The sequence below is a fragment of the Alternaria ethzedia genome (assembly GCF_023757985.1).
Source record: "Alternaria ethzedia strain BMP 0044 chromosome Unknown scaffold_7, whole genome shotgun sequence".
In the NCBI taxonomy this organism is placed as follows: domain Eukaryota; kingdom Fungi; phylum Ascomycota; class Dothideomycetes; order Pleosporales; family Pleosporaceae; genus Alternaria; species Alternaria ethzedia.
The window spans coordinates 481,048-508,477 of NW_026056200.1; the positions used below are offsets into that span (position 1 = coordinate 481,048).

The following is a 27,430-nucleotide window of genomic DNA, read 5'->3' on the forward strand; positions in this document are numbered from 1 at the left end:
CTTAGATGCCTAGCTAGGCTCCTTCATTCTACAATAAGCCACCACACTGCGATCGGGCTATGCTTGGTAGTGGGCGTGCTTCGCAAGTAGGGCGGGCGCTTGCCAAGAACGCCATGCGTCTGCCTCGTTCCCTTCTCGCTCTTCAGCTCCGTGCATCGGTATCAGGCTGGGCATCTGCATAGCAGATGCAGCCTTCTGTATGGCTCATGCGGCGCTACTGTACCAAGGAGTGGGCTGAGTAGGCTGCGGCCAAAGAGTGCATAGCCCGAATCACTTGTGGTGGCTGCGAAAGTCGTCACACACTTTGTCAAAGTTCAAATACACCTTTCCAGAGAGACAACGTTCATTCGCTAGTATAGTACTGGTATACTTGTTAGTTCTTTTTCTTTCCACCACAAAGTCGCCCATAGTTTATCCCACTCTAGGTTCAGTACCAACTCCAAATCAGCCTGGAAGTATGTGGGCTTCCCAAGCCTCTGGCGCACACGTTCAAATTCAATTTCGCTCAGGTCAATGCCAAGTTCTCCCGCATTTTGCAGTTCTGTCACACATTAGCTCCGAGATCTTTCAGCCACAGTCACTACTTACCGTCAGTGGCGTCTTCGAGACGTGTGGGGCGGTGTTCCTCGTCGCTTATGTATCGCCAAATCTTCAAAGTCATCATGTCCTTTCGCTGTTTCGAGAGCCGGATGTGAACCGTTTTGGACCGCTTCGTTGAGTCGTCTAACATAACCAGGTCGCCTTTGTTCAGCAGCCACGTGAGTTGTCCTTTAGCGAAAATGCCTCCGCCATGTTCGATGACCTCTTCTTGATTTCCATGATAGGTTGAGGTGTAGCTTTCATCCAAACATATTGCATAGCTGTTTCGGCAAGAGCTCGTCCGCTTTAGGCTTCTGGTCAAGTTCTTCTCGATACCACAAACCACTGCACCACGAACGACTGCTGTCCAAGACTTTTGGGGTCTCCAGTACTGCATGATCAGTCTTTCGTGTAGTAGCATCTCCTGGATCTGAGCTTGAAGATACTCCGATTCGCCGTATCCTCCTACCAGAAACAAATTCTGTTGATGTCAGAGGCTTGTACTGTGATGGAAAGCATGATCTCTTACCTTTGGACGGTTATGGCGCTGCTCTCGAATCCTCTTGATATGGTTCTTGATCAGTATGACGATTCGCTCAATCGATGCGTCAAAGAATGACTCCATCTCATGCCTAAGGTTGTCAATATTGCTCGAAAAAGGATTCCTTCATGTACCCTCACCTCTTGATCGTGAGAAGACCCTGATTCACGCGACCTTGTATGATCAGATTTTCCAACGGAGATGGAAGCTCTAGCTGGCAGTCAGACGACCCGGCCGTGAAATGTTTCTTCTTCAAATCGAAGTCTTTCATGAGTGATCGCATAGCTGGGGTTTCTGAGGCATGGGTCGCAGTCTTGTCGATATCAAAAGTGGGGTCAAGCTCTTTGTAGTGAACATCCGTGAGTGTTTCTCGAAGCCATCTTTTGAACTTCATGTTGATGAAGATCGACCCGCATTTGTCACCTATGCCTGGTTAATGACACTCGCTAGGCGTGAACTCGGCTTACCAGTCGGACTCCCAATGGGCTCCAACTCAAGCGCTGGTTCCAAACGCTTGACCTGGTATGAAACCACGTCCTAAATACAGCGATAAGCCTACCCGCTCTAGAAATAACAACTCCAATTCGATACTTACCACTGTGCCGCCCCCAGCATCACAGAGTATGAAGTACTGGCCCTCCTTCAATTCTTTAGCTTTCCAGAAACAGTGGTCTTTCCACAAGTATCCAACATACCTGCAAAGTTGTTTGGGACAACTCGTCTCGGTAATGGCGCGCAGTATAGACTGCAGCAGCCTCAGGTTCTGTGATGAACATGATGTCATGTAATCTTGGGAAGTTCATCCGGTTGAACCCCGCTTTCATCATTGCTCGATATGTTGAGTTCATCGCCATATAGGACCAGTCCTCGCGAAAGTCAGCTCTACCGTATGACGTAATTCGTGTTGCTTACCGTAGGTACAGTAACTACAAGATCAGTCTTTGTATGCTTTCTTGCGATTGGGCCAAACTGGTCGACTTCCATCTCTAGATGTTGGAATACCTTTTGTAAATAGTCGGTGACTATCTCTTCCGGGCTTTTGTGTGAGTAGGCAGGTACATCGTCGTGACTTCGTATCGTGCGCAACATCTCGTCGATATTGAGGTTAGACATTCCATCCAGGATTTGGAGCGTCATGTCCAGCTCCCCCAGGCGACTCTGTAGACCGAGCTCAAGTTTAGTATGAACCATTGAGATTGAATCGTCACTCAAAGCACCACCCCACTCGTAGTTGGGGCGCGAATATGAAATGACACTTGGCACTTTTTCGTCCACGGTCGCACCTTATACCAATCAGTGAAGGCAATTTGCGGGAGCAAACATGACATACCCCATTCCACCATCACGTCAATGTCCTCAAGCAAGCAGTTATTCCCAGATGGCGTAGCATAAGCTACACCTAATCTTGATGTCAGTCTGGTAGCAAAGAACGCCGATCTAAGTAGCGCGCACCGGTATATGTAGTGCCATAATCCAGACCAATTACTAGTCGCGTTTCTTGCACATCTTCATTCGTTCTCCCTTCCAGATTGTCTGTTCTGGGTATGTATTCGTGGTCTGTGCGAGAGGACACGAAGGACGTATGCTCAGAGTGATACCCAGGTTCGCTGTCGTCCATGTCGAAATGCCTGTCTCGGAGCACTATTCGGGAACGACCAATCTGGCCTCACGATAGTTTGGGCATAGCGACCACTATACATCTTAGTCACTAATTTTCGCGGGCTGCGGCACCCGAGAATTACGGCACAAGTGAAGCGTGCGCATAAGCTACGTAGGCGTGCGAGGCAGGTGGGCAAGTTGATTCGGAGGACGCTACGCAGTCAGACAACACCACCTCGCGCTCTGGAGACTAGATCTCATGCAAGCGCCGGAAATAGGCAAATTAAGCGGACGAAGAGTGGGCAGTTCCATAATTGGTTGTCGTTTGCCAATGAGCTCTCGGTTCGTATTCGAGATATGCACGGAGGCGCAAGGCTGGGAGATAGCCTTGTCGCACGTATTGGTGTGGCGCGAGAAGCAACGTTGGGCCACTCTGCGGATGTTCAGCTCCAAGCAAGCCAAGGCGAGTATGCGCTGGGCTGCTTATCACAAGTCGCCGCTGCAGTTTGAGGGCGGCAGCCTTGACACACGGCATGCAATGTCATGATTGACACGCCTAGTGCCTTGGTCACCATTACTGGTCCTCAATGCCCATGAGTATGGTTCTGCTCTCATGGAATATAGTCGGATCGATTAGGCGCATGCAACAGCCCAAGGCTGACTGAAGTCATTCCATCCAGTAAAGACGTGTCCATGTGCCTAGGTCGGAAAGGTCATTGAATGTGTTCAAGAGCTCCCGAAGCGGAGGGATTCGGCAACCGAAAACAGCTACACCTTCTCCATCGGAATATCTGTCTAGTCAACAGCAGCGACCCGCTGCTGCAATGGGAGGATCTACAAAACCTAAGTTGGGTTTTCTGGAGGCCGTTGCACATGGCTTTAAAGCCGCATACGAACAAGGGCGCGAGAGGCAGAACGGCTCGAAGATTGAACCAACAACTCAATCTTCACACAGCACATCCACTCGGCCTCAAACGACAGCCCCAGAAGATGTACGACAGCATCACTATGTGCAGAACCATTCACATGCTCCCCAATCATCGCCCGGCTTCCCTTCGACACATGACGCCAGTAATGGAGATCGTGCTCAGTCTCTAGCAGGACCTATGCATGCGTTTGCGACAGGCCCTTCACCTCCTCACCCGAGAATCGCTCAGAGTGAGGTCTCATTTGTAGACCCATACGGCCATTCAACAGAAACGACATTCCGACAGGACGCGATTTCATTCGGCGCACAAAGACAATACGTATGTCGATTGTACCCACAGTTTTATGACAGTTTTGAGACTAACATACGAATAACAGCACTCGGCTGACGCACGCGGTGCTCCAACAATTCAAAACCTTCTATTTAGAGCTGGGAACGAGTTTCCAAATCTTCTGCCACGAGCCGAAGAACCAGTTGAAGAGGCAGTCACAAGAGTTCTACATGAGTACCGTGAGCTTTCACATTCGCTTGACGCAGCTCACCGTTCACTGGATCAATATCGCACAGACGCTGAGTTCGTAGAAGGCTTGAAGACCGAAGTACACAAATTGAGAAATGACCTTCGAGCCAGTAAAACGGATGCGGAGAAGGCGAGGACTGAGGCCAATAATAGTCAACAACAGATGTTGAAAGCTCAGAGCATGTTAGGGGAGGGAAATGTGAGATTTGCTCAAGAAAAACGTGACTGGGAAAGAGAGATGGAAAAGTTGAAGTATCAACACGACAGCCAGATGCGTAATGAGACACAAAGAATGAACAGCGAAGTGACACGAAACAAGGCATGCTACGAAGAACAGTCACGTACAGCTCGACATGAGGAGAAGAAGCGACACGAGCAGGAGATCAGCAGTCTTAAACAGCAGCTAGCTGAGGAACACTGGAAATGGGATGCCTATTTACGGGAAGTGAAAGACACCTACGAAACTCGCATTACAAAACTAGAGGCGAGCTTTAACGAGCAGATGGCAACCGAGTCGGAGAAACATAGCGAGCAAATGCGACAAGAGATGGAGAGACATGAGGGATCTGTGAAAACGTATCAGTCGAACATTGCTCAGTTGAAGATTGACGCGGAACACGAAGAACAGCGATTGCGCGAACAACTACAAACGGAGCAAGAGAAACTTCAAGAAGAACAAAAGCGACGTGAGAAGGAGCTCAAAAGGCAGGAAGCCCAACTGACCCACAAGCATACGCACGAAACATTGCAGCTTCGTACCGTGAACGAAGAGCTGAAACAGGGGTTATTTCAGCGGCAGCATTTCAGAGGCCTGAAAGACCGTGATGTAGGCAATTTGTTCCGCAGTATCGCAGGTCAAGTGCAAGACTTCGCAAACGTAGATTGGGACAGTACTCGTACCTCAGACTGGCCTTTCAGCGAACACCAGCTGCTCGACATCCACCGTCAAAACACGCGAAAACTCAAGAAGCAGATTGTCCAAAACACTGTCTGGGTCCTACTGCATGATCGGATTTTCGCCAGTCCTTTCAAAATCCTGGGGTCGGAAGGAGAAGTCCTGGACCGTGAGTGGGTAGAAATCCATACACCCAGTAAGTCCTGGATTGTCGCTATCCCACACATTTGGACTAATAGGCTGCAAGACACTTCCAGTCTCGAGTGGCCCGAGATACCAGAAGAAACCGAGAAAAGACGGTACGAGACGGCCAAGCTGTTCTTAGCGTGTATGGAACCATCTACTCGGCCTTCAGGAGACGATCTGCGGCTCAAAAACGGCTACGAAAGATCCATTTCGGAGTTACTCGACACTCTACACCATGCTCTAGGGAAGGTAGCTACACTCCAAAACAGGCAGGCCAACATGCTGGAAAGTCTCGTGAGACTGTGTGCAAAGACCTGGATAGAATTCTGTTCGCAGCCTTATAGGTTGATTGCGAGCTTACCCGAAGGAAGTGGAGATCTGCTTTCACTGCCCAAGCTGAGAGAGCGCGCTCTCACGTTAGTTCTTAGCCCGGAGTTGAAGCGGTATGGGAATTCGAAAGGCGAGCACCTCACTAACGGAGAGATGATTCCGGGCTGCCAGGCCGCGAAAGTATCTTATTCTGTTCGATAGTCGATAAACAGTCCAACATTTTTGCATCCAACTCGAAGAATGAATGAATGGTTGGCGTTTCGAAAGCCGTTGTAGTTGCTTCTGGGCTCGTGATTCTCAATGCAGCCTCGCGGTGCAAACGATGATTTACACAGCTTTGGATCCAAGGCCTGTCTGTTGATATAATGCCCTCGGCGTGATTGGACGCCAGTTCGATAGCAAAACTGTATCGCTAGAGGCTGAGGAAGGCAGACTTCCCACGGCGCTTAACCGGGCATATTGTCGGAACGGCTGAGTGACCAGCCACCGCAGAAGCATTGGCCATCTGCACCTGCAGCATCTTACAAGGATCGAGGCGAAGGTGGTGTAGCGGCCTCCAAGGCTGGACTCAAAAGATTGTAAGCGTTAATTCCTGAGCAGCTACAGCCTTCTTGCTAAACCTCTTGGCATGCGCATGCAGCTGCTAAAGAACACGAACAGCATGTGTGCGTTGAGAAGCCGTATCTCGATCGGGCAGCCTTGTGGCTTTGGTAGCCTCACTCTTTCTTTCGCCCCCGAAGGACCAGCTCACTTCCCCATCTCTTGCCTCTTTCCGTGTCTTACTTGTTGGTAACAGAAGTTCAGCTTTTACCGCTGCAGACCGAGTCGAAATCCTTTGCCGCCTATAGCCATGGGCCTCTTGAAGAAAACTAAGAGCCTTTGGCAAATGAAAAGAACGTCTACTTCGCAGGTCGGGGCGCCACTGGCACCACTCAACGAAGAAGTAGACACCCCTCCACTACCTTTTACTGAACAGCGTCCTAGTCGTCAAATACCTCAGCGAACACCAGACCCAACTCGACTCGTGACGGCCGAAAACATACGGGAGCTAAGGGAGAGGATTCGGTATCGATACAGTTTGGATGTCGAGATCTTGAAGCAAAGGAACGTCAAGCCATACATGCGCGGAAATCTAAAAGAGAACATGAGGAAATCGGTAGCTGTGCTTGCAGACATACGGGAGATGGTACAAGGCTGGGACCGTCGAGAGTTCTTCGCCACCGACTTGGAATATAAGAAGTTCCAAGTGATCAAGCGCCGGCTTTTGGAGTGCAACAAGATAGATTGGGAAAAGATCAAGCCGTGGGAGTTGGACCTGAGGAACACGGTCCCTCTTCGAGCTCCATACGAGATGAGCGATCGGACAGAGTCGACAGCGCAGCGGCCCGCGCCTTCGTCATTTGGCAGTCGTCGGCCCCCTCGGGAACATCCAGATGATGTGCCGTTTGCACGGCAAAACCAGAGGCCCGAGCGAGTGTCTGATCGAAATCCTTCGCAGCGGAGCCGGCTCGCTATGGACCCTGCGCGGCAGACCCAGCTTGGTACAACTGCTCCACAACAGACACAGCATGGCTTGGAACCGCTGCAACAAGAGCAGCGTAATGCGCACAGCTCGAGACAAGCTCCGTATACCACGAATCCTGGCCCTCCAATGCGTTACCCGGAAGATCCTGTGAGGCGGAGCCAACGTGCCGAAGGCCCGCCGCAACAAGATATGTATGCTCTTGTGTCCCCACCACAAAGCGACCTCTCTCTGCTCTTACAGAGGAGTGAGCTCGGTATAAGATCGCCACCGCCGAGCGAGCTAGCTCTAGGTTCTCCCCCGGTGACCAGGTATGCGCCATACGCTCCGCCAGATGCTTACAGGACGCAGTCCTATATGCAAAACACCCAGTCCGCGGCACAATATGGCAGTGTTCCCTACTCACAGCCTAGCAGAGTTGTGGCAGCCACACCTAGGCAGACTGAAGGATTACGGCCGTCCCGGCAAAGAGATAGTCGGGTTGTATCCCTTCCGACACCACATATCAGGTTGACCGCGCCTACACCGCCGGTGGGCCGAAGAGTCTTGTCGGACCCGTCCCATATTGAAGATACTGGTGATAGATCGATACGCATAGATAGTCCTGTCCCGAGGGGTCGAGTCGAAGGTCCTCCGTCAAGTCAACACAGTGCCCCCGGATATTGAGGCGCCAGAGAACGTAGCCATGCGCATTCTTGTTCGATTCATCTTCTTTCGTAGAGGGTGTTTATAGGGAGCGTCTGTACGACCCCACACCGAAGGGCGCCTCTGTTCGTCATTGCTCGTGCAAAGCGCGTCGCGGGTGTTATGCGGGTTGGGGACGATTCGACGGTTCGGTGCGTCGTGTCTTGCGGATAGGGCGTGGTGATCGTGTAGATGGTATATAGAATCGGTTATGTCTCTACAGCATTGCAGGCAGTGTACATGGCCCGAACTTGCTGGCTGACGGTATGTGAGCAAGTCTGCATGCTCATTGCGCCGGCTGCGAGATTGTGTCTGTGCGCAGGCAACGTCATTCATTTTCTAATCGCATCTGCACAACCTCTTGGCTTTCCACCTCGCATTGCAACATCTATCTCTTCGAATCTTTGCTCTTCGTAAATGCCCATCAGAGCTTCATTCGATTGACCTTGCAGCAAATAGCATGTCACATCTACATTGAGCCTGACAGGCATGCGACGCAAATCGACATGTATCCATGGATGTTTTGAACAAGCCCAGTGTCTTGCTTCGCCAACAGGTGCGGTGTTCTCCTGATAATTCACACACTGCCCTGAAGATAACAGTTCGTCTTTACCAAGGAGCCATGCTGTTCAATCTCCTACTGTTCACCGCTGTGTGCAGAGCGTTCATAAGAGTGTTACTGCCAAATGCTCGTACGCGCCTATCCGACTTTGCAAGACTACCCAGGTGTTTGCACCGTCGCTTCCATCTAGAACAAAATCGCGAGCTCGTGCGAAGGCACGACTTCTCACAATGAACACATATCTGTCAACATCGCATGTCATTACCGCTATCCAGGGTACATCCGTTCGTCAGTATCGTCAACATCGTTAATTAGTACGCCTTCATCGACGCATGTGGCCAATATACCTACAGGACTAGCATCCAAAGGACAAAGCTGTACATACGGCTACGATGGCTCGTAATAGCACACCTTCGATCAAATTTGTCCTCAAAAACCTGTTCGGCAAAAGCAAAGACACGAGTTCTCCACTGCGTCCAGGTGAGCAAGCCCTCCGGATCAAATACTTCTGCTACGAACACGATCGAAAGATCCTTGAGAGAAGTCCCTAAACCGAGTGCGCGCTCTATCCAGGAGCCGCGGATATATAGTGTCTGCGTAGTGAAGGTTGCTGACTGTCGCTGATAAGATGCAAGCAGCTCTACCAACACTGGTCCTACTAGCGACGCCAGGGGCACTTTCGCTCAGCCTGCAACCACGCAGGCATCAAGCCTTTCGCAACCAGTTCAGTTCGACACAAGTTCCGCGCAGAGTACCTCTTCTTCTCTCATGCCGACACCGGGTTCTCAGCTTGGTCCCAGCGCAGTCATGCCGTTGTACGAGCAGATCAAAGAACGTGGCCACTACCTCTGGGGCGATGCCTATTACTCTGTTCTTACGAATATCGTTCCTGGACGTAAAGACCGACGGCTCCACAAATTCCAGTACCACACACGTACGGGGATAGACTGCATACATCGCGATCATACTTTCGCGGAAGCTCGTCTTGTACGCTACGAAGTCCAACTAGACGGCCGTCGAGACAAGGGGGACGTCTTGAGAGCATGTCTGGGACAGAACGTCGAGGATGCAGTTGAGAAACTGGCAACTCTTCTAGGAGTATTGGTATCGTGTTCAACCAGTAAGATGCCAGATAAGTAGTAACGAAGGTTCTCAGCGAAACTAACAGTAAGGCAGGAAAAAGAGCGGCAGTAGGCTATGGATGGTCATTTGAAGGAAAACAGACCGGGACATTCGCTGAGTTCAGGGAACTTGAGGAAGAAGAGTTCACTTTGAAGACGTGAATTTGAAGGGCTTGATGAACAAGCCTGGGTTCACGAGCAGGAATGTAGGAACAGCGTCGCCCTCTATCGCACAAGCCAATTGCATCAAGTATAAAATCGTCGTCAGCTCGTTTGCCTTGCAATCACGTCGATGTACAAATGCGTGCCATCGACTACTCATGTCACCACAAACGACTCTTCAAGGGACGCAGGGGAAAGATCCAACAATGAGCAAAGAGGTTTTACGACTTCTCGCTGATTGGCGGCACCTTGTTGCGGCGTTACATCAGGGTCGTACCAGCGATGGGTCTTCGACACCTCTGCAAACGCTATTTGTCCTGGCAAGCCGCTTTTGGAAGCGCTTCAACACCGTTCCCCATAGAGGCCGTCAGTCTACCGTATGAACACCCGAGTCAGTGGTAAGCGTCTACCCCGCGTGCCCAAGGTCGAGCTCGTGAACTCACCGTGGTCAGGTGTCTTGCCGTTGGACCTCATGCCGCTCTCTTACCCTGAGATGCCGCGGAGAGTAGCGCCTTTACCTGTTTGACAGCGTGTATTGGGCATGAGCTGCTGACACCATTCGGCCATATAAACCTTCAATTCGCTTCTTCCTCTCACTCTTGACCATCTCACTATCACCAACTCCCTATCAACACCCCACGCAGCATTTGACCTTCGGCCTTCCACCTTCGACTTGGACGAACCGTCGACGCTCCTTTACGACAGTCTTCGGCCTCAACCTATCGAAATCTTTTCAACAATAGCTCTATCATCCCGGTGCCAACATCGGAGTGATCATCATGCCCGTCCCCATGCATTCGCACAATGATATAGAAGATGGCGAGCTAGTACGTCAGACATCAGCGATGAACATCACCGAAGAGTCATGGTTGGAGAGCACCGAAAAGGTATTTAAGTTGTTCGACACAGCATTCAAATTGGCTAACAACGTCAGCTCGACAAGGTCCAAAACCTCAAGGAAGTTTGCCTCGGCAATTGTCGCCTTCTTTACGGTAGCGAGAGAGGCAGGTTCTATGGCAAGAATAGAGTCCAGTCTCATTTCTCGACGCTGAGGCTAACGCAACACTAGACATCGTGATCTGCGAGGACGAGGACACTAAAAAGTTCGCGGCTATCTTGACCTGCAACCACGATTGCCAAACGAAGCTTTTGCGCACCGAACTGAGCTCGTGTCCTGTCGTGGCTGTCCGTACTCTCGTAGACGGTCTTCAGAAGGACACGGCCAAGCTCTTCTGTACGTCCCCTTCTACCTCAACATCCTCATCCTCATCCTCATCGCTGTCGACAACCTCAACACCCCTGATGCGTTACTAACTTGGGCGTGTAGTGAAGTACGCTGTAGGTTCTCAGATACGAGGCCAACAGGGATATACCGATGTGGAAACCGGAAAGTTTGTGTTGTGGGACATGGCACATGACAACCGCATCCGCGGTCCTAACGATGATACCCAGGGACTTCTGCGAAGCTGGAGCGACGCACCGGGCGCAGAAGGTCGACCTCCATCCGGTCCTCGCGGCGATGGCTACTACAGCCGGAATAACAAGCGTATGCGACCGGTCGAGCGTCCAGTCGAGCGACCGGAGAAGCTCATGCCTGAGACGGAAATTGTCGACCTTGATTACTATGACTAGGACAATATGGAACCTTGGAGGGGATGGCTGGTTATCGGAAGTTCGAGAGGAGAAGAGTGTGAGTTGGATCCAGTTCGACCTCGTCGTCAGGGTCATGGCGTGATAGGGTTCAGAGGCCGATCCATCTTCACCTGAGATGAGCTTGAGTCCCGGTGCGGTCCTATTCCTAGCGTAGATGGTCGGCGGTCTTTGATGTGCTTGGAGCGCATGGTCATTTCGACGATCTCAAAATTTTGTCTACGCTGGATGGTGTGCTTGTCAGAGCCTTGTGGTACGATGTGAGTGTGGCGGAACAAATGAGATCAATCTGAGGATGTTTGAGGAAGCCTTCCAAGTTGTCTATCGACGCGTGTGCACGTGAGATGGAGTTTGGCTGGTCCAAGCGCCCGCGTCATGACGTACCACACTCCCCTATGCCACCCGCTTTGCTAATGGCTATGTCGCTCAAACCAGCCTCCACGTCATGAACAGCCCTTCCAAACGACGGAAGAAGAACGATGGCTCCGGAAAGCCGGTACGAAGTTTAGACTACTTTTTCGCGAAGCAGACGGCTAAAGCAACAGCCAAAGATGCGCCGACGAACGCAGGCCCGAGCGAGCCGCCTGTGGAGGAAGACAACACAGGGCTAACAGACGAGGAGCTCGCGCGCAAACTTCAGGAGCAATGGGACAAGGAAGATCAACAGCAGGCGCAAAATCAGGAACCGGTGAGCTCAAATGAGCTGTACGAAGAGCCCCAGAAGGCCAACACGAAGGATACAGCGCAAGATGCAGATGGGCAGGTCGGGGTGTCAACATTGCCAACGCGCGAACCGGCTCTAGCAAACACGCCATCGGAAGAACCTACCCAGAAGAAGAATACGCTGTCTCTTCAGTCGACCGCATCCGAAGAAGACGTGATCACAGCGAACATACCATTCGACCAGAGCCCTCTCGAATTCGAGCCTTCGGAATACATACCAGAGTTACAAAAGCATTGGGTGGTCGACGGAGGGCACGCGACATACGCGCTGTTGACAAGATGTTTCATCTTGGTCAACAGTACGACGAGTCGCATCAAGATTGTTGACACTCTGGTCAACCTTATTCGGACGATCATCGAAAGCGATCCTAGCAGCTTACTTCCAGCTGTCTGGCTCGCGACGAACGCAATATCGCCTCCGTACATCGATCTGGAACTTGGGTTGGGAGGTTCCGCGATCTCGAAAGCGCTTAAGAAAGTTTGCGGACTGGACAATGCAGGCTTGAAAGTGTTGAACGCCAAATATGGCGACGCTGGAGATGTAGCATTCGAGGCAAAGAAGAAGCAGAGCTTTACCCTGCGTAAACCGAAGCCTCTGACGATCAGGAGCGTCTTCGACTCGCTAGTCAAGATTGCGAACAGCAAAGGCCATGGCAGCGTAGAGAATAAGCAGAGGATTGTTGAGAGACTGGTACAAGATGCGCGAGGTGCTGAGGAGAGTCGATACATCGTACGCACGCTTGTGCAACACCTGCGGATTGGAGCTGTCAAAACCACAATGCTCATCGCGCTGTCACGGGCCTTTATGCTGTCGAAACCGTCAGGTGCCGAATTCGAGATCCGTGATAGGAAGGACCTGGCAAAACTGAAGAAGGAGGAGCTCGCGGAGATCTACAGCAGGAATGAGGAGATCGTGAAGGCATGTTTCGCTCGACGACCGAACTATAATGACCTTATACCCGTACTTCTCGAGATCGGTGTCTGCGACGAACTACTAGTACGCTGTGGGCTGTCGCTACATATCCCACTCAGGCCCATGTTGGGAAGCATTACGCGCGACATGGGCGAGATGCTCACCAAACTACAAGGACGAGACTTCGCCTGCGAGTACAAGTACGATGGCCAAAGAGCACAGGTGCATTGCGACGACAAGGGCAAAGTCACGATTTTCTCGCGCCATCTGGAAGTGATGACCGACAAGTATCCTGATTTAGTAGCACTGGTGCCCAAGATACGTGGCGAGGGAGTCTCAAGTTTCATCCTCGAAGGCGAGGTGGTTGCTGTTGACCGCGAGAGTGGAGATCTCAAGACGTTCCAGACACTTGCGAATCGTGCGAGAAAAGATGTGGTTATCGGCGCGGTGACAATCGACGTTTGTCTCTTTGCATTCGACCTAATGTACCTGAACGGCGAGGAGCTGCTCAACAGGCCTTTCAGAGAGCGGCGATCGCTACTGAAAAGTCTGTTTGTTGAGATACCGCACCATTTCACTTGGGTCAAGAGTCTAGACGCTACATCTGCCGATGTAGAAGCAGTCCAATCCTTCTTCCAAAGCGCCCTGGACATCAAATGCGAAGGCATAATGGTCAAGATCTTAGACAATCTACCCAACCCCGACCTCCTCGCGGAAACCGACGAAGCCATCGAAAAGACGCCTTCCCTCCCAACAACACCAAAGAAGAAAAAGCCCGTGAAATCAAAAACGAAGACGAAAGCTACGGACACCGAAAAAGACGAACCAAAGACGTCTGGCCGCCGCAAAGCCCTACTCTCGACTTACGAACCGGACAAGCGCCTAGACAGCTGGCTCAAAGTAAAGAAGGACTACAGCACCACCTCTGAAACCCTCGACCTGATCCCCATTGCCGCATTCCATGGTTCTGGTCGCAAGGCAGCATGGTGGTCACCTATTCTTCTCGCCATCCGCAACGCGGAAACCGGACAACTGGAAGCAGTCACAAAATGCATGTCCGGCTTCACGGACGCGTTCTACAAAGCGAACCGTGCAAAGTACGATCCAGACGACCCGGATTCCACAACCGTGCTAGCTGGGAAACCGCATTACGTGGAGTACAATGGTGGGGCGGGAACGCCCGCTGTTTGGTTTGAGCCGCAAGAGGTGTGGGAGGTGGCTTTTGCAGATTTGACGCTGAGCCCGACGTATACGGCTGCGATTGGGTTGGTCAATGAGGACAGGGGGTTGAGTACTAGGTTTCCTAGGTTCCTGAAAGTAAGAGAAGACAAGAGCATCGACGAAGCTACTGAGGCAGAGGAGCTGGCCAGTTTGTATCGGAAACAAGAGGCCAAGGCACCTAAGAAAGATGAGACTGTCAGAGAGGTTGAGGATGAAGACGTGGAGTAAGGGATGGCATGGCACAGTAATGGTTAGATACCCTGGAGACAACGTCATCACTTGAAATAATCGTAGTAAAGAAGTCTTTGATTGAATGTATCCTCCGAAACTACCATTTTGGTCTCTCCTTCAGTATCCTGCAGCGCTGATACTTCAGCCTGCGAAACCCCAAACATCATATCCGATTCCTTCAAAGAGATGGAGATAGGAAAATCGTTATCCTCCTCGAACGTGGGGCATCTGCTCGTGCGCACCGCATCTCAGCACTGTCGCGTGTGAGCGACACACGTGCGACATGCCGGCTTGCTCTTCCTCCGCCGTATTGTTGGCACGACCTTGGAGCGGTCGCTCGGGTTCGGCGCGAAGAGCGGCGGTGCGCGTCGCATCCACGTCCTTGTGGGTTTAGAAACCGTGGACCTTGATGGTCTTGCCATCAAGGCCCAGGCCCTCCTTCTTGTCGGTCAAGAAGTCTTGAACATCCTTGCGCTGGTCTCCTTGCAACTGGATCACCTCTCCCATCTCGGTGTCTGCGACGACGGTGCCATTGCAGGCAAACTTCTTCTTGATGACTTTGAGGATCTTCTTCTGGTCGAACTTCTTGGGCAGTCCTTGGACGGTGGTCAGAGTCTTACGACCATTACGCTCTGTTGGGGGTTGACGTCAGCCCTGCGCGATTTCTTGAAACATGGGGAAAGAGGGGAAGGGACGGCGCGCCGATGTCGCACACCTGCGAATTTCGGGGAGAAGGAAGGCAGAGAGGATACGTACGCTGAATACGAATATGGATGTAGTTCTGCTGAGTGGACTTTACTTCTCCTCCAGCATCATCAGCCTCCGCGAACGGATCGAAGGACTTGAGATTCTGGATGTCCGTGGTCATGAAATCGACTGGTGGCGCTCTGCGGGTGCTGAAAGGGTGCGGTAGGGCAGGCGGTTGTCGTGTCGCGGGAAGTGGAGAGTGCGCGTGTGTGAGGAAGGTCGCAAGTAGTTGGGTGGAGCGTGGAGGGTATTAATCGGCCAAGAGGGAAGGGTGGCGAGGGGACCATCTGGGGGAGCCCGCAGGCGGTCTAAGCCCCGCTGCCAAGGCACAAGGCCCGAAACAGTCATCAGCGCTGCTGAGTGCCCTAGGGACATCCTTCATTCACCACTCCTCGCATTCGCTTGTCCACGTGTGAAATGCTCAGCTGCGTTGCCGCAAATCCCGCGTTCTGGTTACTGGTCAAAGACATGACTATCTTCGCGACATGACGTTTCCCTTATCTTGTGTCACTATCTCATCACGCACGCGCACGCGCACTGTGACTCGCCTCAACAAAAGCGCATAGTCCATCAAGAGGCTTTGGGCATCATTACTAGTCAAAGTGCAGAAGTCTCATCCACGACTCATGAGCATGTTGGGAGTGGCTCGCTGACTTTCGCGAAGCTTCCACTGGCGTGTGGATGAACCATCGGTTTCAGATCGAGATCGATGTCATCTGGATCAGTACTACGATATCATCCGCTGGCAGTACTGGAAGCATGAAGTCCCGAAGCAAGTCATAAGTGACGATAAGCAAGATGTTCAGTGGTGTTTTCAAAGCCTCATTCGCCGTCAGCCGGCCTGAGAGCCACGCACATACTGTTACTCGTCCACCTGTTTCGTATGCTCTTCGATACCGTTCGCAACTCCAAACTATCCATCCAACATGCAACAACCCGAGTGTATCTGTTTGCCTATCTAATATCCCTTCTCACTGTCCGTGGTATTCATTTGCGTCCATGCCAGCCATCCGTCGATCTGGCAGGCTCCTCTTGTCCACCAAGCTAATTGCCAGCTCACTCCAAAACTCTGGCGGAAAACCTCGTCCATGTGCGTCCTCGCCTTGTGCTCTCATCCACTCTCCGGTAGCCTTGTAAGTATAGAAGTCGACCATCATCTTCCGAGCTTTGCAGGGCCCTTCAGTGCCGGCGTAGACGATCCATACATGCTCGCTTGATGGGATCTCAGCGCTTTCTGTTGCCTTAACGAGAATAGCATCCAGGGCAGAGTCTTTGGCCTTCGCGTCTTTGACAAGGTGGGCAATGGTGTAGAGCTTGCACAGAAGGGCGTACTCGTCGTGTTCAGCATCGGATGCATCATTACGTTTACTTGGAATGCGACCGGTATAGATGAGCTGGAAGTATAGAGCAAACGCGCGAGGGTTGATTTCAGGCAGATCAAATGACTTTTGGTCAGCGTCGTTAGAAAAGAAGTCCTTGAAGTAGGTTGACCGGGCAGTGAGGAGATCAGAGTGGATACTGAAGGTTCGCGCACGCTCGTCCTGGCCGACGTGGATGGTGAGGAGATCACATCCGAAGCTACTGTTGTTAGTTCTATACATGAGGAATTGAGGGGGGAGTACCTACTTGATTGCCTGGTCTTCGACGACGCGAATATCCGGTACTCTCAACATCTGCTGATCGGCACGAGCAGATTCACTATCCACGGTCGCTCCATGTCCGAACAGACTTCCCTTGCGCGAGGTGCTAGCCTGACCTAGATTGCCAAAGAGTCCACCTCCGGTATCAGGCTTGGAATGAGATGAGCTGCCGAACCCAAAGAGTGGACGAGCATTTGTGCTACTCGGCGGTGGCGGCTCGGTATATCCGCCGAATAGGTTCCGGTTGGATAGAGCACCAAACAGCCCGCCAGGAATCGGCTGCCCAGTTGCTTGAGCAGCAGCGACTTGAGAAGCAGCCCTACCGCCAGTCCAGTCACAAGTACTGGAACCGCCGAATAAGCCACCAGGAACCTGCTGCCCGGCGGGCGCGGTGAGCCCAGAGCAAAACTCAGAACCCATCACCCTAGATTCTCCTGGAATCGGTGTGTCGCTAGGAACGCTTCCGGGCTGACTGAACAAGGTAGTGGGGTTTGTCTCCGAGCGCTTCTGTATATTCTCTGATGTATTATCCATAGTGCAAAAGGGTGTGTTGGTCTCGTTGCTTTGGTTAGCTGTTGTGAAAAAATCTGCGTGGTTGCAAATCTGTGACTGGTGCGAAGGGCGGATCGTTACGGAAGGATTTGTAAGTGAAGCATACAAACTCAATACAATATCGCCAGGACTTTAGGCAGACAGTTTGATCGCGGCTATGACGTAGTCTTTGTTTCCTTTCACGACGCAAACGCAGCTACTGGCCCACTAGGTCTAAGTTAGCGACAACGTAGAGATATCTCGCTCCTGATCGCATGAACTCTGAGGGAAGAAGTTACTGATATATGCAAACAAGCCGGTATGATCTCATCTCACATGAAGGTGGGACAGGTTCAACAGCAGCGGAAAGCGTGACAGAGCTCAGGCGGTAGATCGTGTGTGACATGAGGTAGCCTGGTGGTATACAACGTCGTTCTCTACAAACGTGAACACCCAAATAGACACCGAGTGTCCTCTGGCTGTATGATAACACCTTCTCTTACTCCGATAACAGCCATATTGTTTCTGGCTTGTACCTTGATCAACCAAAACTACCCAGCAGCGAACCCATATCGACCTTTTTGTCGTTACGTACCCTCCTTTTGCCGCCATCTGGTGGAGGTTTGTATTCACCAGCACGCTTGTTTGGTCGCTTGGCTTGTTGCTTCCGTATGAACCACGCGACGTCGTCATCTCGTAAACTCTTGCTCCCTTGAGCATACTGAAAGGAGAGGGATCGGTATGCCTTGCAGCCATCAGTAGTAGCGTCTCGTGATGTTTCGGAAGAGGATACAAAAGATGCTTCGTACAGTTGCTGCACGATGGTATTTCTCCTTAGACCGGAACTACTCCATTCGCTAAGAAGGGCCGAAGCTGAATGTATGCCCCAGCCTTCCCCACACTCTGCGGGATCGGGTAACTGTGGACTGTGGATTCCAACTAGCTTTAGACCCGGAAAGGACGAGATGAACTCCAAGAGCGGTTTTTTCGGAAGCCTGATGTAGTTGTTGATGACAAGTACCCGCAGACTCCTCATTGCACCACTTTCGCCAACACTTCGTCCCCAGTCGCGCATCATTTGAAGTGACAGTACTGCGTTCTGCCGGCTTCTTCCAACCTCTAATGTGAGAACTGCGAGCGTCTCGATCTTGTTAAGGGCAACAAGTTGGTCAATTGTTATATCGGACACCCGGATACACAGAAAAGTCAGCGTGCGGGCATCGAGCTTGGCCAATCGGTCGACGACAGAGGGTAGGAGACCCCCAGGATTGTCCTGGACTCTGAACCTAGAGTGACGATCGATGTCTTCCGGGAAAGCTTTCTGGAAGAGACTCCATGTACGGAAGGACAGTGTGTCGTTGTACTTGATGTGTTCGTATAAGCGGCTAGCATATGACCATCCGAGCCATTGCAGAGCTTCAACTTCCATATTGTCAACATTCCAGACGCAAGCACGGAGTGCCATTGCTTGCAGAGTATCGCATCCTCCAGCTTGCCGGCGGTATTTCGATGGGTCCACCCTTCTACCACGAGAATGGCTTGTCCATGTGGGTACCATTGAACGGACAGAAGCCGTCGTACTTTCCCTAAAGACCAGTCCCGATGACGGGTCAAAGCTCTCCATGATTGCTTGACTGGTGAAGCGAGCGGGTACGGCTAGACTGTTGGCCGAGACTCGGAGTATGCTGACACCTCATATGAGGAAGAAATTCGAACAGGTCTGTAGACAATGCCGGGATAAACTTAGCAAATGAGAAAATCTGGCGTCAATGTAGGCTCCAGGGTGATCAATTCTTTCCTTGATTGGGGCGGTGAGTTGGGTCAATAACACCTAATGAGCGATACGTTGTAGGCGTGTTCAACAATTGCCTGCAGACCGACAGATGCGAGCTGGAGGCGCCTACTGTCTTTACTGCGGTAGCTGTGTTGCGCATGTCGCGTGTGGAAGGAATGTACGCGACGCGACGGCAGGGGCACCTCGGAACCCACATTTAGGGTTAGCGCTAATCTCTGATTCGTTCCTTCCCCCAACCCTCCTCTTCCACTCACTCAACGACCAAGTCAGGCAGCGGCATATTATCTTTGATTGCTCCATGTTGGCTGATATTGTTTGGCTGGGATCATAATGCAAAAGAAGTAGAGCCATTCACCCTCCAAGTAGAACGGTCTTCTGATGTCGAATGCCCACTGAGCATCGGCGCTCGAAACTCCGCACATCGGATTATGACTAAATCTCAGCACACAGCTTCAACACTACTAACCAATAACTTCCCATTTTAAGATTGACTTCATCTTCTCATCTCTTGGATACACACAAAGGATTCCGCGACAATCATCATGGCATCGTCACCGGCACCAAACCCATTATCTGCCCACATCGCTAAAGGCTCCCCCATAATCCTGGACGGCGCGCTAGCAACATACCTGGAGACCTTGGGAGCAGACATAAGCGGCGCATTGTGGTCCGCATCCATACTGCTTGATCAGCCAGCCCTCATAAAACAAACACATCTCGACTACTATCGCGCAGGCGCAAATGTTGCAATCACAGCATCCTACCAAGCCTCCATTCCGGGACTAGTCAAGCACCTGGGCTTGAGTGAAGAAGAAGCCAGAAAAGTCGTAAGCAAAAGCGTGGGACTAGCCCAGCAAGCAAGAGATGAATACGTTGCCGAGACAAATGAGGATGTTCGAAGTAAACTGTTCATAGCGGGGAGCGTAGGCCCGTATGGCGCATTCCTTTCAGATGGCTCGGAATACCGAGGCGACTATTCCATTCCTCAGGAAGAAATGAAGGACTTTCACCGCGGCCGCATCCAAGCCCTCGTGTCTGCCGGTGCCGACATCCTAGGCATTGAGACGATACCATCCAAAGGCGAAACCGAAGCTCTCCTGGACCTGCTCACCACAGAATTTCCCAGCACGGAAGCTTGGTTTGGCTTCACATTACGGGATGGCTCTCACATCAGCGACGGCACACCCATCTCTGAGATCGCAGCACTTTTCGATGATGTAGACCAGGTAGTTGCGCTGGGCTTCAACTGTGTGCCAGATGATTTGGGGTTGGCTGCTCTGAAGACTTTGAAGCCATTGGTGAAGAGGGGGACCTTGATGGTGTATCCCAACTCTGGTGAGCAGTGGAATGCGAAGGCGCGGGAGTGGGAAGGCAAGAGAACGGAAGGTTCGACGTTGGCTGAGAAGACGCGGGAGTGGAACGAAGCTGGGGCCGGTCTTATTGGAGGGTGCTGTCGAACTACACCCGAGGACATTGGTATCATGAAAACGGCACTAGAGTAGGGGCACTGGATTTTGGAAGGAGACGTGTAGCGGGAGTATTGTAGCGAAGCCTGAGGCCCTGGTGTTGGGCCGGCATTATTTATGTGTAAAAGTATCGAATATCACTTGTTTTGTTCATCTGTCCGCTTGTAGACGTGAGCAGTTTTGCGCGTCTACATTGACTTTCCTCGCTCTGCTACATTTCAGGAGTGTTGGCAGGGCGACATGGAGTTTGTCCAGGTTCAGTTGCCCTCCATTCCGGCTTTGCTGCCCCTTGCGACTGCTGTTCAGTTTCCAGGTATATCCCGAGAGTCCCCGTTCCGTACGCTGCGCGCCATATAGGGTCGGGTATATCGTCTGGGTTTGCCTGGGCCGCGCTGCATCGTGTGCTTGGTGCTTGGTTGTTTGGTTCGATGGTCGTACATCCCTACGCCACGATTCCTCACCCATCAATGACCATGTCCTCTTCATCGCCCACCGCACCTCCAGTCCGCTTCTGTAGTTCCTCCAGAATCGCTTTCGCACGGTCCAGCACATCTTCTGTCCCAACCTGTCCCGAGCTTGCCCTCGCATTCAATACACCAACGTCAAACTCGCCGTAACCTCCGTTCTTGACTTCCTTCTCCGGATCCACGACCTCACTCTCGTTTTCCTTGCCTTTCTGGGCTTGCCCCTGCCCCTGTCTCTGATTGACGGTAAACTTGGGATGGCTCTTCGGTATGACCTTGTAGCGTTCGAGAGCGTTTAATTGCTTGACCAACTCTGATCTTATTACTTCGCAGGATGCTCCGCAGAAGAGGGCATTGATGCGAAAGGCTTCTTTGCGCGCTTCGAGGGTACCCGGTGTACACTGCATGGCGTCATGTTGGAAGGGGATCGGATCGTTGGTGAGCTGGCTCAGGGCAGTTGCGAAGTACTTAAGCAGTTTGGGTATTTGGTGGTTGATCTCGTTGAGGGTATCGATGTGTTCGGCGGCGACTTCCCGGTACGTTTTCGGCTCTTCAGATGCTTTCGCGTCTCCGGCTTGCTGCTGGTCCGTCTCGTTTGCGATTTGTTGGTTAGCTTCGGTAGACATGGCGGGGTGTTTGGCGAGTGTGGACAGGAGGGATAATTAGTGAGGTAGAGCAATCGGTAGACGTGCGGATTTGCAGTCGAAGTGTATGCGACAGCAGCACTTTTGTCAGGAAGTAATGCGACAGTTGCGTGCTGTGTGCCTGGTGTCTTGGAGTCGAAGCTGGGGAAGCTCAGGGCCCGCAATGCAGGCGCGCACCGGCGCATGCTTGGCAGGCCGCGCGCAGCGAACCTCACCTCCGACTTTCACTCCGCATCACGGCAAGCCTCGGTGACGTCCTGGCAAGCTTCAGACGCGATACCCCCATCAACTCAAAGTCGCCACGCGTCAAAACAGCTCCAATACCACTTGCGACCCAGGAGCGACCACCGGGAGACGTTTCCGGCCCTCCATGCACATTGCGACCCGTCTCCACCCAGCCTCGAGGTGAAGGAGCTGCTCCCTGCCGACGTAGAAGAGAAGGAACAACACCACAACCATGTCAGGGCCCCCTCAAGGGCCCGGGCCTGTGAGGCAAATGAGCGTGGGAAATGGACCGCCCAGCGCAGGTTTACCACCACACAACGCCATGCCTCCACAAGGGGGACCTCCGCCGCCAGGTGCCTCGGGGCCGCAATCGCAGCAAAACTTAAATCAGATTGTAGGTACAACATTTTCTCTCTCACTGCAGTCGTGTTTGCTATTGTCAGGGTTTGCACAATTGCGGCGGGTGAAGGCGCATTGTCCGCGCGGTCTCTGGCCGTCGCGTTTCGTGAAAGAAAGCTGTCCTTGGCCGTATTCTCGACTTACACTCCCGTCTGCCTTGCGCGATCCCGTTTTCAAGTCGCGCGCACTTTTTCGCTACGTCTACCACGACAGAACTCTCATACTGCGACTGTTGCATTCCTCGCGCGCTCTGCCTCCTACCCTCCCATCTTCGTAAAGTCAGCCAAATATGAACGCATCGGCGTACGGAAAGAGTTATGCGACCAACAACGGTGGCCACACCTCGGTACTGCGCACTTGAAGCATTGATTGCTGCTTGACATCATGTAGATGATCGTGATTTAAAAGGCTGTTGCTGACATTCATGCAGGTACTGGAGTACCTCTCTAAAAAGGGATATGTCCGCACCGAGGCGATGCTTCGAAAAGAGTCTGAACCGCAGACTAACGGCCAATCCCTCGTAGCGCAAAGCACCGAAGCGGGCGGCGCGAGATACACAAAAGCATTCGAGCTCCTTCGCAAATACACCGAAGACAACCTGGATTTGTACAGACCAGAGTTGCGGAAGCTGCTGTGGCCTGTTTTCGTCTACTCGTACCTCGACATGGTGCGCGACTTCTACACCAAGGATGCGGAAACCTTCTTCGCGACGTATCAGGGTCTTTTCGAGCGCGACCACGACGAAGATATCAAAACACTTCGCCAGGTCCGGTTACAAGCACATTTGCAGGAGAGCCGCATCGCAAAGCTATACATCGACAACAAATACCGCATCACGCTGACGACAATGCCCTTCTTCAATCTCATTCAGTTCCTCGAGTCGAAGCATTTTGACGGCGGTTCGACAATCATAGACGTGATCCGGGAACACCTGAACATCGTGACCGTCGACCGAACGGCCACGGCCGAGAAGAGTATAGCAGCAATCCTTGCAAGTGGACATGGCGAAGACGAGCTTCCAGCAGAAGACGAAGGTATCCCAGGACACGCCCCAGGCCATCCCCTCACTGCGCGCCATGATCCGGAAGCTGAGGCTGCCCGTATAAGGCTGCAGCTAGGCGCATACCCACAAGAGGCAGATCTGCAGGAAGATGTCCGCGCAGCTTTACAGGACGAGGATGCTAAAAGCGCGCCAAGACCGGGACAAGCAAGCTTAGTAGAGGAGTTCGAGCAACGCATAAAACAGGAGCCAACAGAAGACGGACCCTCGCGGGAGTTTGTTCCTCTGCCGCCTTCACTTGCGCGCGACGTCTCCATGGAGGTTCAGAAGATCATCGAGCACCGAGATCGCTACAAGATGGAAGGCAGAACAGGCGGCGTTGGCCCAGCTGTCAGCGTCACCATGTACACCTTCCATAACACCTACGACAGGTAAGTTCACTCGTCATTCTGTCTCAGAAAATGTAGCTGACCCAATGATAGCATCAACTGTATTGACTTCTCTGGTGACAATCAGCTTGTCGCGGCCGGCATGAACGAGTCTTACATACGGGTCTGGTCCATGGACGGCAGTCCACTCACCTCTCCAAACGATGCGCCAGACGCACAACCGTCGTCTTCAAGACGGCTCGTCGGCCACTCCGGTCCAGTCACTGCAGTGGCCTTCTCACCTTCCACAGCAAACCCGTACCCATCCGGACCACCAACAAATTCAGAATGCCTTCTTTCATGTTCAGAGGACAAAACAGTCCGACTTTGGTCGCTAGACACATATACATGTCTTGTAGCCTATCGCGGACACGACAATCCAGTCTGGGATCTGCAATGGGGACCTTATGGACACTACTTCCTTACTGGTTCAAATGATCGCACCGCACGCTTGTGGTCAACAGATCACATTGAACCTCTACGCATCTATGTTGGTCACGACAATGACGTTGACTGCGTTACTTTTCATCCCAATAACCTTTACATCTTCACTGGTTCTTGCGACCGCACAGTACGCATGTGGCACATCGCTGGTGGTAACTGTCTACGCCTCTTCACGGGCCACACGGGCAACGTGACCGCCATAGCATGTTCTCCCGACGGCAGGACGCTTGCCTCCGCCGACGATGCAGGTAACATCATTCTCTGGACTCTTGAGACTGGACGAAGGCGGAAGCGCATGCGAGGACACGGCAAGGGTGGTATTTGGTCGCTTTCCTGGAGTGTGGAATCGAGCGTTCTCGTCTCAGCCGGAGCGGACAAGACAGTCCGTGTCTGGGATGTGCTCCAAGAGACCAGTGACAAGGCTGCTGATGGCGTGGCTGCGAAGGCGGACGGTGCTATGACGACCAAGGGCGCGAGTGGAACCACAGTGACAGGAAAGAAAGCCAGCAAGGAGACCGGTGTCTCGGCAGACCAGATCAGTGTATTTCCGACCAAGGAAAGTCCCGTGTACAAGGTGCAGTTCACTAGAATGAACCTGGTACTTGCTGGTGGTGCGTATTTGCCGACACGTCAGTAGCGTCTGGCACCGAGCTAGGTTTTTGGGTGACCATACACGGATTGGCACATCCGGGCGTTTTGGGTCAAAAGCATCAAGATGACAAGCTACAGTATACCCGCATGTATGTAGAATCTCATTCTTCTAATTACATCTTCCATCTGATCCTTCTGGTCTTTGCATATGAGTTTGAACAGCACTTGGTCGTTTGGCAACAGTCCTACCCATCATCGGGGTGAAGGTCCGCTCATATGCAACAGTGCAGCTTCCCTATCCGCAATCGCGCTTGTAGTACGGGTTGCGATAGACCTGTCATGACGTAGCTGTAGTCTCATCCGCTTCGGTGGCTTCCGGTGTTGTTGCCCTTGCTGTCCGAATCAATTTGTCATGACCTGGGAGCACCTTCCCAATCTCACCCCCGAAGCTTCTCACGGCGGTCACCCATCCCTTGGCACTCGTGCCTCCCCGATAAAGCCCATCGCCCAGTGTTTATCATCTCTCTTCTGCACCCAGCTTCCTACACTCGTTTACCACACTCCTTTTCGCCCCTCCGTCAGCAACTGGCCTGCTCCTTTGGTCATCTTGCTCACCTCTGCCCATCTGGTGCACTCTTCAATCTCATCTCACCACAGCCGCCAGCTCGACGCTTGACATGAAGGTCACTCAGCTTGCCGCCCTCTTCGGGGGTACTGCTCTTGCAGTCCAGCCTCTTGCAGCTCCTCGTAAGTTAACTTCACGCATTTCCTTCAGTATCATTGTTACCTCAATCGCTATCTGGCTGTTCAAACAACTCTGACACGTCAACAGGTGTCGAGCGTGCCCTCACCGATACCCACTCCACGGTCATTATGGTTACGTCAACCCACCTGATCCAGGAGATCTGCACCGACATTGCGAGCTGCCCTCCCTATACCACCACTGCTGAGACATCTGTTGTCTATGTCACTGCAACAACCACGATCTGTCTACTTTCTTCGACGCCTCCTGGGTATGGGCCACCTCCAACTACGGCTGCTCCTTCATCAGTTGCTAGCTCCGCCTACCCCACCAGTTCCGCGGGCATCTCTGTCAGCCTCATCTCAGGGTCTCAAATCTTCCCAGGTGGCTCTGAATATCCCAGTGGCTCTGCTCCCCAGACGAGTGCTCTGCCAACAGGTATTTCCCCATCCAGCGCATATGCTACGCCTCCTAGCGTGAGTGTGGTGCTCCCATCAGGATCTCCAAGCACTGGAGTCACGATCGTCACAGATGTATTGCCTTCAACCGGAGCAAGCAGTGTCGTCGTGGTTCCTTCATCTACCAACACCAACGCCATTAGCAATTCATATCCCGCTTCATCAGCTGGGCCTAGTTCCATTGGCTCTTCAAATGGATATGTCGCACCTCCGGGCAGCTCCCTGGTCTCATCACCCACTAACCCAGGTCCCGTGAACCCTGGTAGCTCAGCGGTCTCCAGCATGTCATACACAGGCTCTACTTTCCCAGCTAGCTCAGCAGCTCCACCTGTCAGCAACACGGATGCAGTTCCTACGTCCATAGGTACCCCCTCGTCAGGGCCAAGCTCTGGTAACCCAGCCACTCCTTCAACACCAGGCTACGTACCGTCCGGCTCATCCGTGCCACCGAGCAGCAATACGGATTATGTGCCCACGTCTCCGGGAGCCGCCTCCACCGGCTCAATGTCGAGTGGCTATGTCGTGCCGCCAGCTAGCTCAGCTGGGTTAGCAAGCTCTATCACAGATGCCGTACCGACTTCCATCACAGTCTCATCGCCCGCAAGTCCATACCCAAGTGGACCAACAGTGTCATCGAGCTACTCGGCTGCCCCATCTCGCCCTGCTGGACCGTCTTCCAGTGGATACCTCGTGCCATCAGGTAGTTCAACTGCACTGACAAAGTCCAACACGGATGCTGTACCTACTTCTCTTACAGCTTCTTACCCAAGTGCCAGCTCTGCTATACCCTCTGGAAGCCCTTCAGCCGGACCTTCATCGAGCAACTACTTTGCCCCACCTGGAAGCTCTATCGAAGCTGCTCCGACATACACAGGCGGAGATTCTACATCTTCTACCGCCACAGGATCCTCGGGTACCGCCTCTGGCACGAACTCAGCGTCATTGTCTACTACTCCTGGTTACCCAAGCCCCTCGCCCACAACAGGTCCTGTATCCACGGTCATCGATAGCACTATTAGGATTACGAGCTATCAGACACAGACTCTCATTTCGTACATCACGGCAGGGCCTTCAGACGTGCCTGGCAATGACACCAACACCAACACCAATACGCAAGCTATCCCGACCAGCGTCCCTTCAGGTGTCTCTGGTGGTCCCTCTGGATCTGGGTACGTCTTAATGATTCTTGATACTTTCTATATTCACTGACCGGTCTTTGCAGTTATCCCTACCCATCTGGCGGCATCAACGGCACGATTGTTGCCCCCTACCCCAGCTACATCGAAGTGCCCATCAACACCGGCCATGTCGTCGGTGCCGGAAAGAGTTCCCTCGCGGCTATTGTCGTTGCTCTCGTCTTCGCTCACTTTGCATAAGCCAAAGCGTGGCTCTCTCATCGGTCTCTTTCTGTCGTGAAGGAGATGCGCTGTTGTTGAAGGAGGTCGACATGGTGAGACATTCTTGCATCGCGTATAGCGTTTAGCATGGA

General features: G+C 52.4%; 10 protein-coding genes across 10 annotated transcripts; 5 read left to right on the forward strand and 5 right to left on the reverse strand.

Moving 5' to 3' along the window:
- Positions 1-350: 350 nt before the first annotated feature.
- Positions 351-2,311, reverse strand: J4E87_003964 (uncharacterized protein; the record flags this gene model as incomplete). The annotated part of the gene is made up of 8 exons (XM_049375588.1): positions 351-541; positions 589-1,060; positions 1,109-1,211; positions 1,261-1,543; positions 1,588-1,657; positions 1,716-1,815; positions 2,033-2,046; positions 2,123-2,311. The coding sequence occupies 8 exons, from the start codon at positions 2,309-2,311 to the stop codon at positions 351-353; spliced, it is 1,422 nt and encodes a 473-aa protein (XP_049234573.1).
- Positions 2,312-4,459: 2,148 nt separating this feature from the next.
- J4E87_003965 (uncharacterized protein) lies at positions 4,460-5,779 on the forward strand (the record flags this gene model as incomplete). The annotated part of the gene is made up of 1 exon (XM_049375589.1): positions 4,460-5,779. The coding sequence occupies one exon, from the start codon at positions 4,460-4,462 to the stop codon at positions 5,777-5,779; it is 1,320 nt and encodes a 439-aa protein (XP_049234574.1).
- Positions 5,780-10,931: 5,152 nt separating this feature from the next.
- Positions 10,932-11,261, forward strand: J4E87_003966 (uncharacterized protein; the record flags this gene model as incomplete). The annotated part of the gene is made up of 2 exons (XM_049375590.1): positions 10,932-10,935; positions 10,972-11,261. 2 exons carry the CDS (start codon positions 10,932-10,934, stop codon positions 11,259-11,261), a joined length of 294 nt encoding a protein of 97 aa, XP_049234575.1.
- Positions 11,262-14,757: 3,496 nt separating this feature from the next.
- Positions 14,758-15,235, reverse strand: SUI1 (Eukaryotic translation initiation factor eIF-1; the record flags this gene model as incomplete). Its single annotated transcript, XM_049375591.1, has 2 exons — positions 14,758-14,999; positions 15,124-15,235. 2 exons carry the CDS (start codon positions 15,233-15,235, stop codon positions 14,758-14,760), a joined length of 354 nt encoding a protein of 117 aa, XP_049234576.1.
- Positions 15,236-16,085: 850 nt separating this feature from the next.
- Positions 16,086-17,288, reverse strand: J4E87_003968 (uncharacterized protein; the record flags this gene model as incomplete). The annotated part of the gene is made up of 2 exons (XM_049375592.1): positions 16,086-16,692; positions 16,741-17,288. 2 exons carry the CDS (start codon positions 17,286-17,288, stop codon positions 16,086-16,088), a joined length of 1,155 nt encoding a protein of 384 aa, XP_049234577.1.
- A 538-nt stretch (positions 17,289-17,826) lies between these two features.
- J4E87_003969 (uncharacterized protein) lies at positions 17,827-18,909 on the reverse strand (the record flags this gene model as incomplete). The annotated part of the gene is made up of 1 exon (XM_049375593.1): positions 17,827-18,909. The coding sequence occupies one exon, from the start codon at positions 18,907-18,909 to the stop codon at positions 17,827-17,829; it is 1,083 nt and encodes a 360-aa protein (XP_049234578.1).
- A 713-nt stretch (positions 18,910-19,622) lies between these two features.
- J4E87_003970 (uncharacterized protein) lies at positions 19,623-20,582 on the forward strand (the record flags this gene model as incomplete). Its single annotated transcript, XM_049375594.1, has 1 exon — positions 19,623-20,582. One exon carries the CDS (start codon positions 19,623-19,625, stop codon positions 20,580-20,582), a length of 960 nt encoding a protein of 319 aa, XP_049234579.1.
- Positions 20,583-21,003: 421 nt separating this feature from the next.
- Positions 21,004-21,636, reverse strand: J4E87_003971 (uncharacterized protein; the record flags this gene model as incomplete). Its single annotated transcript, XM_049375595.1, has 1 exon — positions 21,004-21,636. One exon carries the CDS (start codon positions 21,634-21,636, stop codon positions 21,004-21,006), a length of 633 nt encoding a protein of 210 aa, XP_049234580.1.
- A 565-nt stretch (positions 21,637-22,201) lies between these two features.
- On the forward strand, positions 22,202-24,787 carry J4E87_003972 (uncharacterized protein; the record flags this gene model as incomplete). The annotated part of the gene is made up of 3 exons (XM_049375596.1): positions 22,202-22,273; positions 22,709-23,709; positions 23,761-24,787. 3 exons carry the CDS (start codon positions 22,202-22,204, stop codon positions 24,785-24,787), a joined length of 2,100 nt encoding a protein of 699 aa, XP_049234581.1.
- Positions 24,788-26,223: 1,436 nt separating this feature from the next.
- On the forward strand, positions 26,224-27,317 carry J4E87_003973 (uncharacterized protein; the record flags this gene model as incomplete). Its single annotated transcript, XM_049375597.1, has 2 exons — positions 26,224-27,110; positions 27,164-27,317. The coding sequence occupies 2 exons, from the start codon at positions 26,224-26,226 to the stop codon at positions 27,315-27,317; spliced, it is 1,041 nt and encodes a 346-aa protein (XP_049234582.1).
- Positions 27,318-27,430: the final 113 nt, after the last annotated feature.